General features: G+C 41.5%; 1 protein-coding gene across 3 annotated transcripts in view; it reads left to right on the top strand.

Annotated features, from left to right (window-relative positions):
- The window catches only part of necab2 (N-terminal EF-hand calcium binding protein 2), a 95101-nt gene that overhangs the window by 66268 nt on the left and 14642 nt on the right, over positions 1–14191 (top strand). For all 3 annotated transcript variants that reach the window (XM_069172701.1, XM_069172700.1, XM_069172699.1), the window contains one exon: positions 13970–14082. In XM_069172701.1, coding sequence (XP_069028802.1) covers positions 13970–14082 — 113 coding nt within the window. The remainder of the gene's footprint in view (positions 1–13969; positions 14083–14191) is intronic.

The raw sequence follows: 14191 nt of genomic DNA, 5'->3' as shown, positions 1-14191 counted from the left end.
AGCGCAGCACAGTAATGTGCTTGGAGGAGGAGCAAGCAATGATTTCCATGAGTAAATATTCCAAGTTACGTAGCTTGATCAACATCAGAACCTGAGTAAGAGGCATTTTTGTGACCACTGGTATGTGTGAATGTGCGATTTCACCGCGGACCTGAAACTCGAGAAACATAAAGTTTTGTGTCAAACTTTTTGGGAACATAAAAGAAGTCACATGAAGTCAAATCCAGTTAGTAGGTGAGGTTGGGAGCTTCACCTCTTATTGCACCCACAGTTCAGGTGGTTTTGCAGCGAATGTTTTTCCTCCTCCGACGCCTCAGAAGGTCCCAGTGGAACTCGGTGTTGACAGTCCGACTCTGGGGGACGAATTCACGGTGACGTCACTCAGAAACACGTCGCCCGGCTCGTCACTTCATCGCCGTAGACTTTCTGAAGCGTTTCAAGGGTCTCTGTTGACCGTTTCCAGAGTTTGAACCCAAAATCGGATGTTTCTCTGCTCCAGTTTCAGGTCCAATGGTGAAATCCCAAATGTTCCCGTACCAGCGGTCACGTTAACGTCTGGAGCTCAGCTGCTGATGTTGATCAAGAGACGAAACTCTGAATAGTTCCTCATTAAGGTTACAGCTTCCTCCGGCTCCGTGTGCATCACTGTGCTGCGCTGCATTCAAATGCAACGGGAGCAAACATGGACGTTTTTGATTGCACCTTCTAAGTTGGTTCAACTCAAAAATGTAAATTCCTTGAACTTATATTTATGATTATATTTTGAGTTATCTTGAAAAAGTAAAAACTACTGATAAACTGAACTTTCTCAAAAATTAATTTAATGTCGTATAAGATGTTTAATTAATAGACAAGTTTGCTTTCAGTTTACATTCCTCGGATTTACTTGAAATTAATGAGAAAAAGATGAGTTGAGCCCACAAAATTTCTTATACGCTGTTTGAGCGTTCATCCTCTGGGAACCATGTATATATCTGAGCAAGATTTCATGGTAATCCATCCGGGAGTTTTTTGAATACTTCAGTTTGGACCAAAGAGACGCTTCGACTGACATTTCCACCAATAGACCTGTGGCTGTATTTTTCTGCCCCACTTTCTGTAATACGTTCGGAACCAAGAAAAAAGGTCATTCTAATTGCTTTCCGAATTAATTGGCTTAAAATTACAGGAGGAGAAGTGACAAGCCAGTATTTAAAAATAAATCAGAGGGCTGAAAAAAATTGCCGAGAAGGGAGAAAGTGAAAGGTAGAAGAATAGAATCGGGGGAAAGGAAAGACGCGAGCTGAGAAATCGGCGTCATACTATGTGATTAACATGGATGGCTTAAATATATAATGTGGGCTCCAATACGACGTAGATAAATGGAACAGACAGGAGGTTAGAGGAGAAAGTCGAGTTCACGGAGGGACATTGCGGACGCTGAAAAGACCGTTATAAAAAATAAATCAGGGTGTTATAAATATGGATATTATGAAGCGGTCATGTACTCCTGCTCAGATGGAGTCTTTGAATTAACCATAATTGTGAAACACCAGCAGCGCTGACTCAGACCTGGTGTGAAATAGGTCTTACCTTCATACAGCTAATACGTGTCAGATAGTGCTTTGTTTCTCCAACTGTGCATTTTCTTCAGCAGAGGATGTTCCTTCCCGTGATGTCAAACTGTAATACAATAATCAGTCTATTCAGATTCTTTTATGTTCTGTTATATGTGCAAAGACACTAAAGATCTTATTATTATATCCCATAAACATTCAATTTCCACTCGCGTATCAAAAGTTATAAATAAAAGATGCCGTTTTTTTTTTTTTTTTCAACCGCTGTATCGACTCTAATAGTTGGACATTTTGGGAAATACGTTTATGTAGCGCTGCAAGAAAGAAAATGAACGGAATTAATTGTACGTCTGCCAAGAAAACGATAAACCTAATCACACCTAAACACACTCTTTATAACAGTATATGCTATATCACAGCTCACATAAAACCAGCGAATATTTGTTTTTTTAACCTTTGTTAGACATAAAATGTTAAGCTATAGAGGTGTTGACACAGGAGAAACCTAGCTAGCTGGTTCTGTCCAAAGCTGACAAAGAAATCTGCCAATAGGCCACTCCCCTCCCCCACTGGTCGCTAATTAGTCGTCCTTTCAGAGTGGGTGAACGAGAGTTTCCAGACTATAATCACGGTAGAGATGGAAGCTACAGGGCTCGTAGGACCCACTGAGCACTCGGGCACAGAGAGAAGATGCAAACTCAGCCAGTAACTTCCTTCTGCGAGGCGAACTGCTGCACCGCCACGTCGCCCGCAAATGAGCATATTTCCCCAAAATGTCAAACTCTTTATTTCAATCATCTGCCATCGTGTCACTAAATGGATTTTTTTTTTTTTTTTTTTTGTCCTGCATTCCCTCAGACCTCTCACACAGCCACGCTCAGAAAGAGACTATTTTACTATTTTATATTTAATTGTGTCTATTTAGGGTTTTACACTAATCTTAATTGCAGTTCTATGTTGAATTAAAAGAGTTGGAGAGTCTTACATGTGGCTTTTCTGAAGCCTGCAGACGCGCTCCAGCGAAGCGGTTGATTTTAAGCCGCTTTGCGCTGCAGCGCGTCGGTGGCAAAGGTGTTTGTGTGAAGAGTGGCTCCTCGCATTCAGTTTTACCTCATTCAACATCCCACTAATCTGACTCCCGCTTCCAAAAACATCAGGTGACCGCTGTTCTGCTTTTCAGGAAGCAGCACGTGATGGTTCACGTATACTTTATCTGTTCAATTGAGCTTGTGGTTTCATCGCCCCCAACTCGCAAAGATTTCCCTCTGAAAATATGCAAGCCTTTCTCGCAGCGGCGGTTTTATGAATAAAAGTTGCACTAAGAAGTGATATACTGTTAAAAGTACCGTACAAAGTGTTATAAATATTAACATTTTTGAAGGTTATATCAAAGAGTGAAAAAAAAAAAAAGTGAGAAACCAAAAGCAGTATTAAACTTCTATAAAGTCTTGTTTGTGCATCCCAAGTCTGTCTATCTTTTTTCCTTTGTGCCACAGAGCTCTATTGTTGCACCTGGCGTCTTTATTACAAAGAACATGTGTGTGGTACACTGCAAAAACTAACTTGTAAGACTTACTGACTAAAATCCTCATAAACATTGGCGTTAATACTTGTTGAGTAAGTTTTACTGTTGTAAAATCAAATACAAGTAAAATGTATTTCACACTCGTCTTAATAACATTCATGAAAACATAAAGTAAATGTTACTTAATCCTATTTAAGTTACATTTATTTGAACTTTTCAAGTAAAGTCAATTAATTTTTTTTATAGACAGGAATGTCGCTGTAAAATATATTACGTTAATCTTACTATACACTGTTATTTTAGCATTTACTTCTATCACAAATTACACAATACAATATGGATGAAACTTTAAACATTAAACACCAACAGTGTAACCGGGAACGGCAGCCTTTATTTTGAAATCTCAGCAGCTTTATAGATTAATTTTCAGTTTACAGCATCCAGGCAGCATTTACTGTAAATTCCTGTTAATCCGCAACTGACAATTGTCCAAGATTTATTCCTGTCTGAATAATGTTTGCTAAAAAACTTGTTTCAGGAAATGACCAAGCTGTTTTTAAAATGTGGAAACTTTCTATGTGAGGCATTTTTAAAAGATTTATTCGAATCGGGTCGGAGAGCCTGACGAGAGGGAAAAATATGGAATAACAGCAGCCTCGTCGAAGCTTCTTCTTCTTTTCAGCTGCCGTCCAGTTTGTTTACAGTCATAGAAATGTCTCAGGATTAATCTTGTAGTAGTTAACTGGAACTAGATGAGAGCTACCGACGGGGATTGGGTGTACATTTTTTATTCACGCTGCATGAACAGCCCATAGAAATGCTTTAAGAACAACCCGTCACGTATGAGACTCGTCAAACTCAGTCACGTCTGACAGGTCTGTTGGTTTCGGAGAGGTTTTTTTTTTTTTTTTTTACGAGATCTGGATGTTTCACCGTCTCCGGTCTTGGCGTGCGAACGGCCCCCGAATCCCCTGGTGGCTGTTTGTGTTCTTGGCACCGGAGATTTTCTCTGTAAATTCAATAACGGCTCCTGCGTGCATTAATCAACCTCGACCCGCACTGCCGTTGCCGCTCACTGTTTGCCCTCCTTCCCCCCCCATCCTTCCCCCCTCCTCCCCCCTCCCCCTACTCCATCTCCACTGCAATACAATTTAGTCCACTTAGCCTGCAAACCTGACAGCTTGCTCACTGTGGCTCCTCCTGTGTGTGTGTGTGTGTGTGTGTGTGTGTGTGTGTGTGTGTGTGTGTGTGTGTGTGTGTGTGTGTGTGTGTGTGTGTGGTCCGCTCTCTCCTTCACCTCCATATATTTTGACTTAGCCGTTATTGCCTCCCGTCTCTTCTTAATTGACTCCATTGACTGTTTTGTTGCAGGCTTTTATCCGACCGACTACTTACCGAACTGGACCGAAAGGCCTTGTTGTCGTCGTCGTTGTTCTCCAAACAAAGCCGTACTCTGTGTGCGTTTCTTTTTTTCATATTGGTGCCTCCGCACACAATAACCTACTTTATGATCCATATTTAATTATTTACAATCCTCAAAACAGAGTAAACCGAGAAATAAAGCGAAAGCAGTGGGTCGCCTATTGAACAGCTAACAAGGTTGAATGCAGAAGTTTTCGGTAAAAGCAAGCAGAAGGTCAGGGAGAATAAAAGCAAGCAACAAAACAAGAGAAAATACCCGAAGGAGGAGGAGGAGGAGGAGGAGGAAGAAAAAACCTTCGGGATCAAAGCCGTGAGACGCGCGTTTACACGCCTGCACACACAGTACGGTGTCAGCTGTTTTTTTATGTTGCAGTCAATGCCGTTGCCTTCGTTCGTGAGCGGAGCAATGTTTCACCGACATGGAGGGCTCAGTGAGCCTGAATCACCGTGTCAGTGCAACTAAGTGATGCTGATGGACAACAGAGGTTGAGAGAGAGAGGTAATTAAAGAAAAGAGTCACATGTAGATCCAGAGTAACAGGAAGTGATAGGTAGGTAGGTAGGTAGGTAGGTAGGTAGGTAGTTACTTTATTAATCCCCAAGGGGAAATGATAGATGGAGGTGATGTTGGTCTCCATTGAAACAAGTTGCAGATGAAGTAAATACAAGTTAAGGCTATTCTAGAGTGCCAGAATTAATATTTGCTTTGTTTTTGCATGTATTTAAAGCAAAAAAAAATATGAGTCCAGGCCACAGACGTGTTCGTAGCCTTCGGGTCTGACAAATGAGGCCGATGCAAAAGTGCATTAAGATGCAATACCAGCGAGTGCCACTAGAGGTCAGCTCCAAAAAGCCTCCGGCTCCATAGACTCCCATTCAACTTCTCTCATCAAATCCAAAGTGAATAAAATGTGTCCATCAGTTATCTCGGTGTTGTTAGCTAAAGTCACTCCTTCTTATTAGTTTTCTGGAGGTCCATCTGAAAATAATCCCTCATTCATTAGAAAAGAAGATTCAAGAAGACCTGTTTTTGGGGGCGTGTCTGTTTGATTGACAGGCCTGTGGTGCAGTCAGGTGACAGCTATCGGTGGCTATCATCAGGTTTACACTCAGATCAGTCAATCCTTTTCATTAGTCTTCTGGCTGTTCATCTGAAAATAATCCCGTTATTATTTAGATATTAGGCCTCAAAAAGATGTTTGTTATTATACATTCATGCAGACAGTATTATGTTAAAAGGCTGATCTGCTGATCCCATTTCTGCGCAGAGTGCAGCGAGAGAACGCTGGTCTGAGGTCAGTTCATCACTATTAGCAGAAAGACAAGCAAAGACGGTCTACCTCAGGAAAAAGGGAAGATGAATCCAAGAGATGCATCCAGAGAAGTCCCACGGAGACGCAACACATCCCGCCGAGATGTAAACACTGATTAAAGGAATAATTGGGGAGACGGATGGAAACCGAAGAAGCAGAATTTCGTTTGATGCTCGGAGGAATTCATAAAATTATTCCTTCAGCAAATCATTCTATTTTTAATTTAAAGAACATCTCGGTTGTTATTCCTCGTGATAATCGCCACCTGGAGGTCATTAACTGACGTACGACGAGCTTTGCATAACGAACGATCAAATACAGTCCGAGAGAATACAGAGTGAGCAAAAGAAAGAGGCTTTCCCAAAGAGAGATACCCCCGATGAATAAATGTAGGACGAGGAGGAGCCGGTATGAGGGAGAAAGAAAGAAAGAGAGAGAGACGGGCAGCTTCAGAGGGAGTCGGTGTTTATCAGCGGTGAGACGGATCAAATAAAAAAAGACCAAGTGAAGGCGGAAAGGAATTTGTCCTTGGAAATATTTCAGCTGGTGTTGCGTGAGCGAAGGTGTTAGCTCAGTAAAAAGTCATGTTTTAACAGTGTAAAAGCGGATGGGTTTTTTTCTCGTCTCGTAACTGGGACAATTTTATATGCAGGTGAGTAATCCGGGGTCTGTAATTGCTCTGTAAATAGCAGCGCGTCTAAAGAGATGTGTTGTTGTTTTAAACAGGCGACATGTGAACGAGCAGGCCGGCGTTCCCGCCGCGCGTTTTCCAATATTATGAAAAACCCGAAGTGCTCATCGCAGACCATTCAGCCTAAAATTCAGCAGGCGAGGCGGCCGTTTAAAAGCGCCGCAAGCATCTCGGAGATTTCATTTTAAATCCCCACCATAACGTCCCACTCTCCTTCAGTGGGTTTTGTGTCTTTTGTGTCTTCGTGTCTTTGGTCGTCAAAAAACAAAAAACAAACCCACACAGAGACAGCGGGATAGCTATCACTCCTCAAGGTATGTTTTCATATTCATATCGGTGAACCCACAGAATTACCAACGACCTTTTCAGCTCCCCCTCACCTGTACGGACGTTTATTTAGCATCTTTCATCTACTTGTTTTGGTCTTTTTCTGACCTGAAACATTACTCTTAACTTATTCCACAAGTAATTCTAGCAACAAAATCAATCTACTATACCCGACGTCCTCAGCAGCAATGACAGACAAAGTTAGCTGAAGAAGACAGATATTCAACGGAGACCAAAATGAGCTAAAACGAGCAAAATACCGTAAATTCAGCAGGTTTACAAATATACATCTGGGACACACAATTTATCATTTCAACTGGCCAACAACAAAAAAAACAGAAAAATTAAAAAAAAAGATAAATACAGCTTTAAACACAACGATCCCGTTTTTTTGGACCAAAGTATTTGTTTACATTTTTTCTAAACATTCCTTTTTTAGAATCTAGTTTTTCCATCATTTTCTTCACTGAATCACCGTCAAATATGAACTTATCACGTCTCCTACATTGTACATCGACTTTCAATCAGGCTCAGGTCGAACATGAGCTTCTTTCAGCCCTTAGTTGTAAACTTATTCCACCAACCGAATCAAATAGCCGGAAAACAAAGAACAAGACCGTTTAGAAAAATGCTGCACGGCAAAAAAAAAAAAAAAAAAAGTCTGTCGGCCGCTGCCTGAGGTGAAGCGCATTGGGAGGTATTTAGTCTTGTTCTCCCACTGCTGCAGCCAGCAGGGCAGTGGGAGCTGTGCTGCATCCATCTATTGTTGCAGCCCAGATGCAGATTATTCCTGAACTAATGAAGGGTGTCATGGCTTCCTCTCTTTTTTTATTTTTTTTTTCTCAACTGAATAAATGAGGGATTCCTCGAGCTGAGAGGAGAAAAAAAATAGAGGGAGGAGGGGTGAGGACCGGGAGGAGAGAAGGACGACATGTACAGGAGAAAGAAAAATAAATAAATGGAGGAACGTTTGTGGGAGAAAAAGCAAAATAAAAAGGAAGCAGCAGAGCATTGAGATGTCGAAAAGAAGAAGTAGAAGAGGAGAAGAGCAGGAAGGCCCGAGGAAGAGGAAAGGATGGTTTTGTAGAGGAAAACCTGTATATGGGTAACGGGTATTTCCCTGTTCCCATGGTAACACTAGATAGATTCCCACCCCAACCCCCCACCTCACAACACATACTCACACATCCATCTGCTGCTCCCGGTTTCACACCCGGAGGGACATCATCCCACACTAAACACACACATACTGTACATTAACACACACACACACACACACTCACGCTTAACACATATATAGTGTTTTTCATATTTCATCCAGCTGTCAGAGCGAAGCCTCACGGGGGGTTAACGTACAGATGTGAGGCGAGAGAGAGTTTTTATGAAATACTTTGTGATTGACGTCCTCTCCACACCGCGTACGCTCTGTTTTATTCATAATCAACGGCCGACAATACGATATTGTTCACGGCTTTGTAATCCACCGATGGCCTTTTCAAATCTCACATTGTGCGTCTGCATAGATCTCTTTAAACAATGCATGTGAACAAGTCGGGAAAACAATCGGTCCACAACAGCAGCTGTTTGTCACTCCGGTTTCATTTGTCTTGAGAACTAGACAGCTGTTTATGGAGCGTCGGATGCAGTAAGTTTTGGAAATGCCAGGATCAGCGTCACGCATATAAATTTGCCTTTTTTTGCAGCAGCAGTAGCAGCAGCAAGTTTCCATTTCTCTAAATACTCAAAAGGCCCACAAAAATAATCTAACGTGACATTTGGGCTGCAGCCAACTTTACAGATGATGAAATCATCACGGCGATATCGCAGCATTGTTCGGAATTTCAGGGGAGCTCAGGTCCTGTAAAAAAGGACATTTTCTCCTTTAAAGCCGAATTTAGGAGATTTAGGTGGAGCTTTAAAACACTGTCACATGTTTTGTAGTCGCAGGATTTTGGTTCCTGAAACACCAAAAAAAAAAAGTCAACGTTGTGTGTTAATTTAATCATTAGATATCAATTTCCGAACGTTTGTCTCCACTAATAATCACAATGCTGTGTCCATCCACACTCTGCGTTAGCTGTTGCTGGGTATTGTGTTTTCATCTTGGCGTCCACGTTACCAGATTATTTGCATGCGACATGTTTATTAGTGCGCGCTGGAAAAAACATACAATTGCACATATTATAGATTTCAACGCACAAAAAAGCTTGAGTGTCCTACCTTCAAAATATCCCCTTTGAAAAAGTCTCGTGACCTTACCTCAATGCTTGTGATTGCTTTAAAAAAAAATTTGCGTAGTTAAAATCATAATCTGAAAAATGCTGAGCTGTCGACGGCGAAAGGAAAACGCGTTAAAGAAGCAGGAAACGACTGAAATCAATAGTGTTTCTACAAGCCGCGTGTCTTTACAACACAGTGAGCGACTCGTCCAATCAAACACGCTCATAAAGCCGATAGTGTCCTATAAACACACACACACACACACTGAATGCTTTATAGGTGCAGGAAGAAGCACTTTTATAGATGTTCTTGCTGACACAACACTCGTTTACACACATGCTGAACAGCTGCTGGCGGAGCAAATACTTTATGTCCAAGATATTGAGGGCTGGGGGCTGTTCTCAAATTATGTAAAGTAATAAACTGAGCAGCGCTGACAGGAGTCTGTACATATTTCAAATCTGTGGGGGGACATCTCTCTCGCTATAGAGACAACGTTGTCGACATTTTCAACATTTTGTGAAATTATTTTAAAGGGAGAAGCACGTTTCCTTTTGTCACGAGGACAAAAAATGGAAGCGTGAACATCTGGATTTCTATGACAAGCTTGTGTGAGTGTGGAAAAGCTCCAGACGGCTACTTAATGAAAAAAAAGTGTATGAGACCGTTTTGTCAATTAATGCTAATTAGTTTGTAATTTACGACAACCGAAGGTTCCCAGTAGGAGAGGGGTTTAAAGCCTTGTTGATTTCAATAAGTCACGGACATGTAAATAATCGAACAAGCTCGTTTATTAGTTAATGAACAGTCTCTCTCTCTCTCTCTCTCTCTCTCTCGAGTGAAAATACTTCGCACGGTGGACGGACAGACGGAGACGCAACAGACACACTGCAGTTCTGGTTATTAGGGCTTCAGCCAAGCGACATTTTTACAATCAAATTGAATCTGGCTGTTAAAGTGGTGTTCACGAGTTGTGGCGTGTTTGTTGACGTTTACAGAAATGTCAGAGGTCATGGAAGTTCATTTTTCGTTGGCTGTTTATCTAATATATTGTAATTTTAGTCACGTAGAGTTCATCTTCGTAACTTACTTAACTTAACGGCCTGCGTCTGAGGAAAATGTTGATCTTCCCAACGGACTTCCCATCTGAGCCTTTTGTATTTCCTGCGTTACGTTACCCGCCCTCAGCGTATTCGAGTACGATACAAATCAGGTGTGAAAGCTGGCTGTATCAAAATCAGGAAGTGTTCCACTGTTGAGGACATAATGTCAAGATTACTCAACTTTCTGTCACGTTTTCCAACACAAAAAAAAAAAAAACGGTTCTTCGCACCACCGATCTCTTCAGAAACCTTCGTACGTCGCTTCAGGTGAAAACAAAAGCAGCAGAAACGTTAAGTGGGAACTGGATTTTGCACCTTTCCACTGCTGCGAGGATGATAAGATAAGCATACTCCAGTACGCAGCATGCATTAATGCGATGTGAGCGCCGGCTCCGCGGCGGGTTTCAGTACGGGACAGATGAATCGTACCTCACGTGGAAGCCCCCTTTAGAGGCTCCTGATTTATCGCCTCTGCAGGGGCGCGGAGACAGAGAGGAGCAGATGTAATGGTGGTGATTTGGTCAGGGAGGCAGGATGGTTAATGGAGATTAACAGAGGCTGCTGGGCAATGCAGCGTTTCTAATTGAGTTGGTGGGACGTCCGTACGTATTCGTGTATTCTTTTGTACGTCAGCTGCGGAGGGGTTATAATTCTGTTTTATCGCCGTCGTGGGTGCTTCATGCCTTCCACGCCCATGCAATCATTGACTCATAAATCGCACACACATATAACACATATATTTACTGGGCAGCAGCCAGGTGTTCGGCTCACGCAGCTTAATTTTGCAGCGATGCCGATGCCTCATGACAGCAATTTAACGTTAACGGCAGCCGATAAACCTCGACGTCAAGAGACAAACAGCCAGTACATGTCGATAAAACAGACAATACTCTTAAATGCACACCGACGCACGAGTAGATGCAGGTGTGTTGACTTCTTAGAGCCTTTTTTGGCGTACAAGCAGTTAGAGATGTATTTAATATTTGGTATATGGAGAACTCTATTATCAGGATGTTAGGAAGCAAGCTATTTCTAGGTACTCAACAGTTGTATAGTCTGATATTTAATATCTAGATACCAGCAACAACATCTCCTAAAATAATGAGCAAGATTTATTTTTGGAGGGTGAAGGAGTGGCGGATTAAAAACAGAAGAGCCTCCTGAGAGTTTACGTTCCTGAATAAATAGGATTTGATTGCATCGGTATTTTAGGGGATGCCGTATGAGGACGGAGGGGAAGCAGCACAGCGGGGAGGTGGCTGCTGGCGTGGATAGAAGAACTGGATGTTAGGTGAGGTAAAAGTGAAGTCAGGGTAAAAATAGAGCAGTTTTGAGGAGGAAGATGAGTCAAAGTCAATCTTAATTAAGAGGCAGCTCTGGAGGGACGTAAGGCTGAATGTAAATATTTAAGTAGGTCAGAAAACAATTGTTAGTGACTTATTTTGTGTTTATAGGTTTTATTTTTGCTGTTGTGTTGACAGAGTTTTCGAAGTTGCTGGTGTTAACTTTAATTCCCGAGCTCTCGTGTAATGTGGAGTCCCGCAGGGCTCCGTTCTCGGCGCCGTTTCTATTCGGTTTATATCTGCCACTCGTCGGCCGTGTGATCCATCTTCTGAAACACCGTGTTTCATCTCATTGTACAACACCAGGTCAGATGCTTTTCTCTCCGTTTGGGACCTCAACGCACACGAAAGCTGAATTTTCCTTGACTGAAAACTGATCAAAAAAGCTGGATGGACAGTGAAGTTGCAACTGCAGCCAGTTTTCTTTGTTTTCTTAAACTAAACCCAGAAGTGGAACAAGAAGAAACATGATGACAATTCTATAGTCATAGGTAACACTTTGAAATATATTAATACTGATGCATCAGTGTATAAATAGTTTTAACTGCTTTATATACAGTGAGATGGATTAATCCATTGGTTCTCACCCAATGGGTCTTCAAATAATTGGTAGCAAGGTAAATCTGATGATTAATGACACTAGAAAAAGGAAAAATGATCTGCTAGAGACTTATGTTCATTTTTCTAAGCTTTTCTCTGCATGATTTTGCCTCACACAATTATTTAGATCGAATCATCTGGGAAGTTAAGAGTGGAAAATGAGTCCTCAGTGCAAACAACTGTGTGTCTGTGTCATTCTAATGAATGACATGCAAAGTGAGCTTGATTGACAGACTTGACAAGCTGACAGCTTTTTTCACAAATAATGAATAATAGATAGAGAAATGATAACCCAACCATCTACTGTGTGTGCTTATTTTTGTGAGTGTGTGTGTGTGTGTGTGTGTGTGTCTGGTGTGACCAAAGAAGATGTGCATATTTGCGTGCTTGGTGAGGCGCTGCTGGAGTTATCTGGGTCATACTGGATTAATTTTTAATTTTACAGTTGTGAGCTACAGTAACGATGGAGCATAAAATGCTGCAGCTAATCTCATCTCATCAAAACCATTGTGGAGGCAGTTATTGGTTCTTGTTAGAAATGAGATTTACACCAATAACTGCAAATAATCTTCCGTGCTCCCTTTAAACACTACAAACATGCAGATACACACAGTTTTCACACATCTGTTACACAGCGGGCTGCTGGGAAGTGAGTTACTGTAATAGTTAACATAAAACAGGGAAACGTCCACGCTCACACTCTCATACACAAAAAACACACTCACACAGGACGATGTTGTAGTTACATTATGAATCTAGACTGCAGCGTCTCATAAAACACTCCCGTAAACTGATTATGATTATGAGCACTCTGTATTTGGCCGCAGGTCACCGGGGCTGTGGAAGGAGACTGCTTCATTCCCGCTAATTGCGATTGAGTGTCTTGCAACTGAAATTGCTTGTAGCCGGTGCAGATGCATGATATTTACTCCACTGATGAATAAACGATTCAGATTTGATTTAGAAATCTTGTGTCTGCAGGTGCTATCGTAATCTCCATATTTGCACTTCTGAAGACAGCTTCTACAAATACATTTTGTGTTACAGCAAGAAAGACACACTTGTTAGCTGAGCACTTCGTAGCTCACTAACAAGCTAACGCTGAGGCCGAAGAATCTCTCAGATGAATCTGTGGTCAACGAGACTTGGGAGTCTCCTGCCGTCGTTTAGCGGCTCTGTGAGGTTGTACGAAGCTCGCTAAATGCTAACATATGCAATGCTTGCAATGATGTTGCTTGTCATTACATTCACAGGTATTTGATCACTATAAATATAATATAATATAATATAAATTTCCAATGTCCCCTCCAATCAGCTGTTTAGTCACCGTTGCCTAACGTGTTTTATTAAATATGCAACGCTGCCTCCTGAAATCTACATTCACGTAGAACTAATTCACACCAGCAAGTAATTTACAAGTAGGAAACAAAATTTGGCCCATATCATATTTGTTTTTAATCAACGTTAGAAAGATTAATTTATATGAAACATATCTGCAATTCTCAGAAGGCCTTTCATTAGTTTCCCTACAGTTTTCACACCAGGCAACCAAAGTTTCATCAACAATTATATTTGGTTATGTGTAGTGAACTGAAAGCACTTAGTTCTGGTCTCGGTTAATTACTGGGAAAAAAAACACCATGTTGACTTTATAGGCAGTCAATGTGTTTTGAGAAGTAATAAATATTCTCCTAAATGTATTTAAAAGCAGTTTTAAAGGAAAATGGCAAGTATTTAGGGGTTGAAATATGAAATATTTGGTGGTAAAGAGCAAGTTTTCAGTGGATTTTCACGGATCCTTTTTAACAGCTCACGGTTCGATAAAAACGTCAGTACAAACCTCCTCGTCTCTGTTGCTCTTCCTTTGCAGTCCTTGTTGCTGATTCGTCAGGAGATGGTGGTTTCCCAGAAGAAGCTCGGCGAGTTCTGCGAGGCTCTGAAACAGTACCTGAAGAATGTCTCCGCTCAGAGGGACTGCTTTCAGTAAGTCTCACTTTACTGCTTTGCTGCCGCCGCTGCACTGTAACCTTAATCATTTTAAATATTTAATGTCTTCCATTTTCGGTGTCAGGACCTCGCTGTTTTTCTGACT

This window comes from Embiotoca jacksoni, unplaced genomic scaffold (genome assembly GCF_022577435.1).
Source record: "Embiotoca jacksoni isolate LCO1_2020_lvr unplaced genomic scaffold, fEmbJac1.0.p SCAF_55, whole genome shotgun sequence".
NCBI lineage: Eukaryota > Metazoa > Chordata > Actinopteri > Embiotocidae > Embiotoca > Embiotoca jacksoni.
This window is presented reverse-complemented; position numbering and strand designations above follow the sequence as displayed.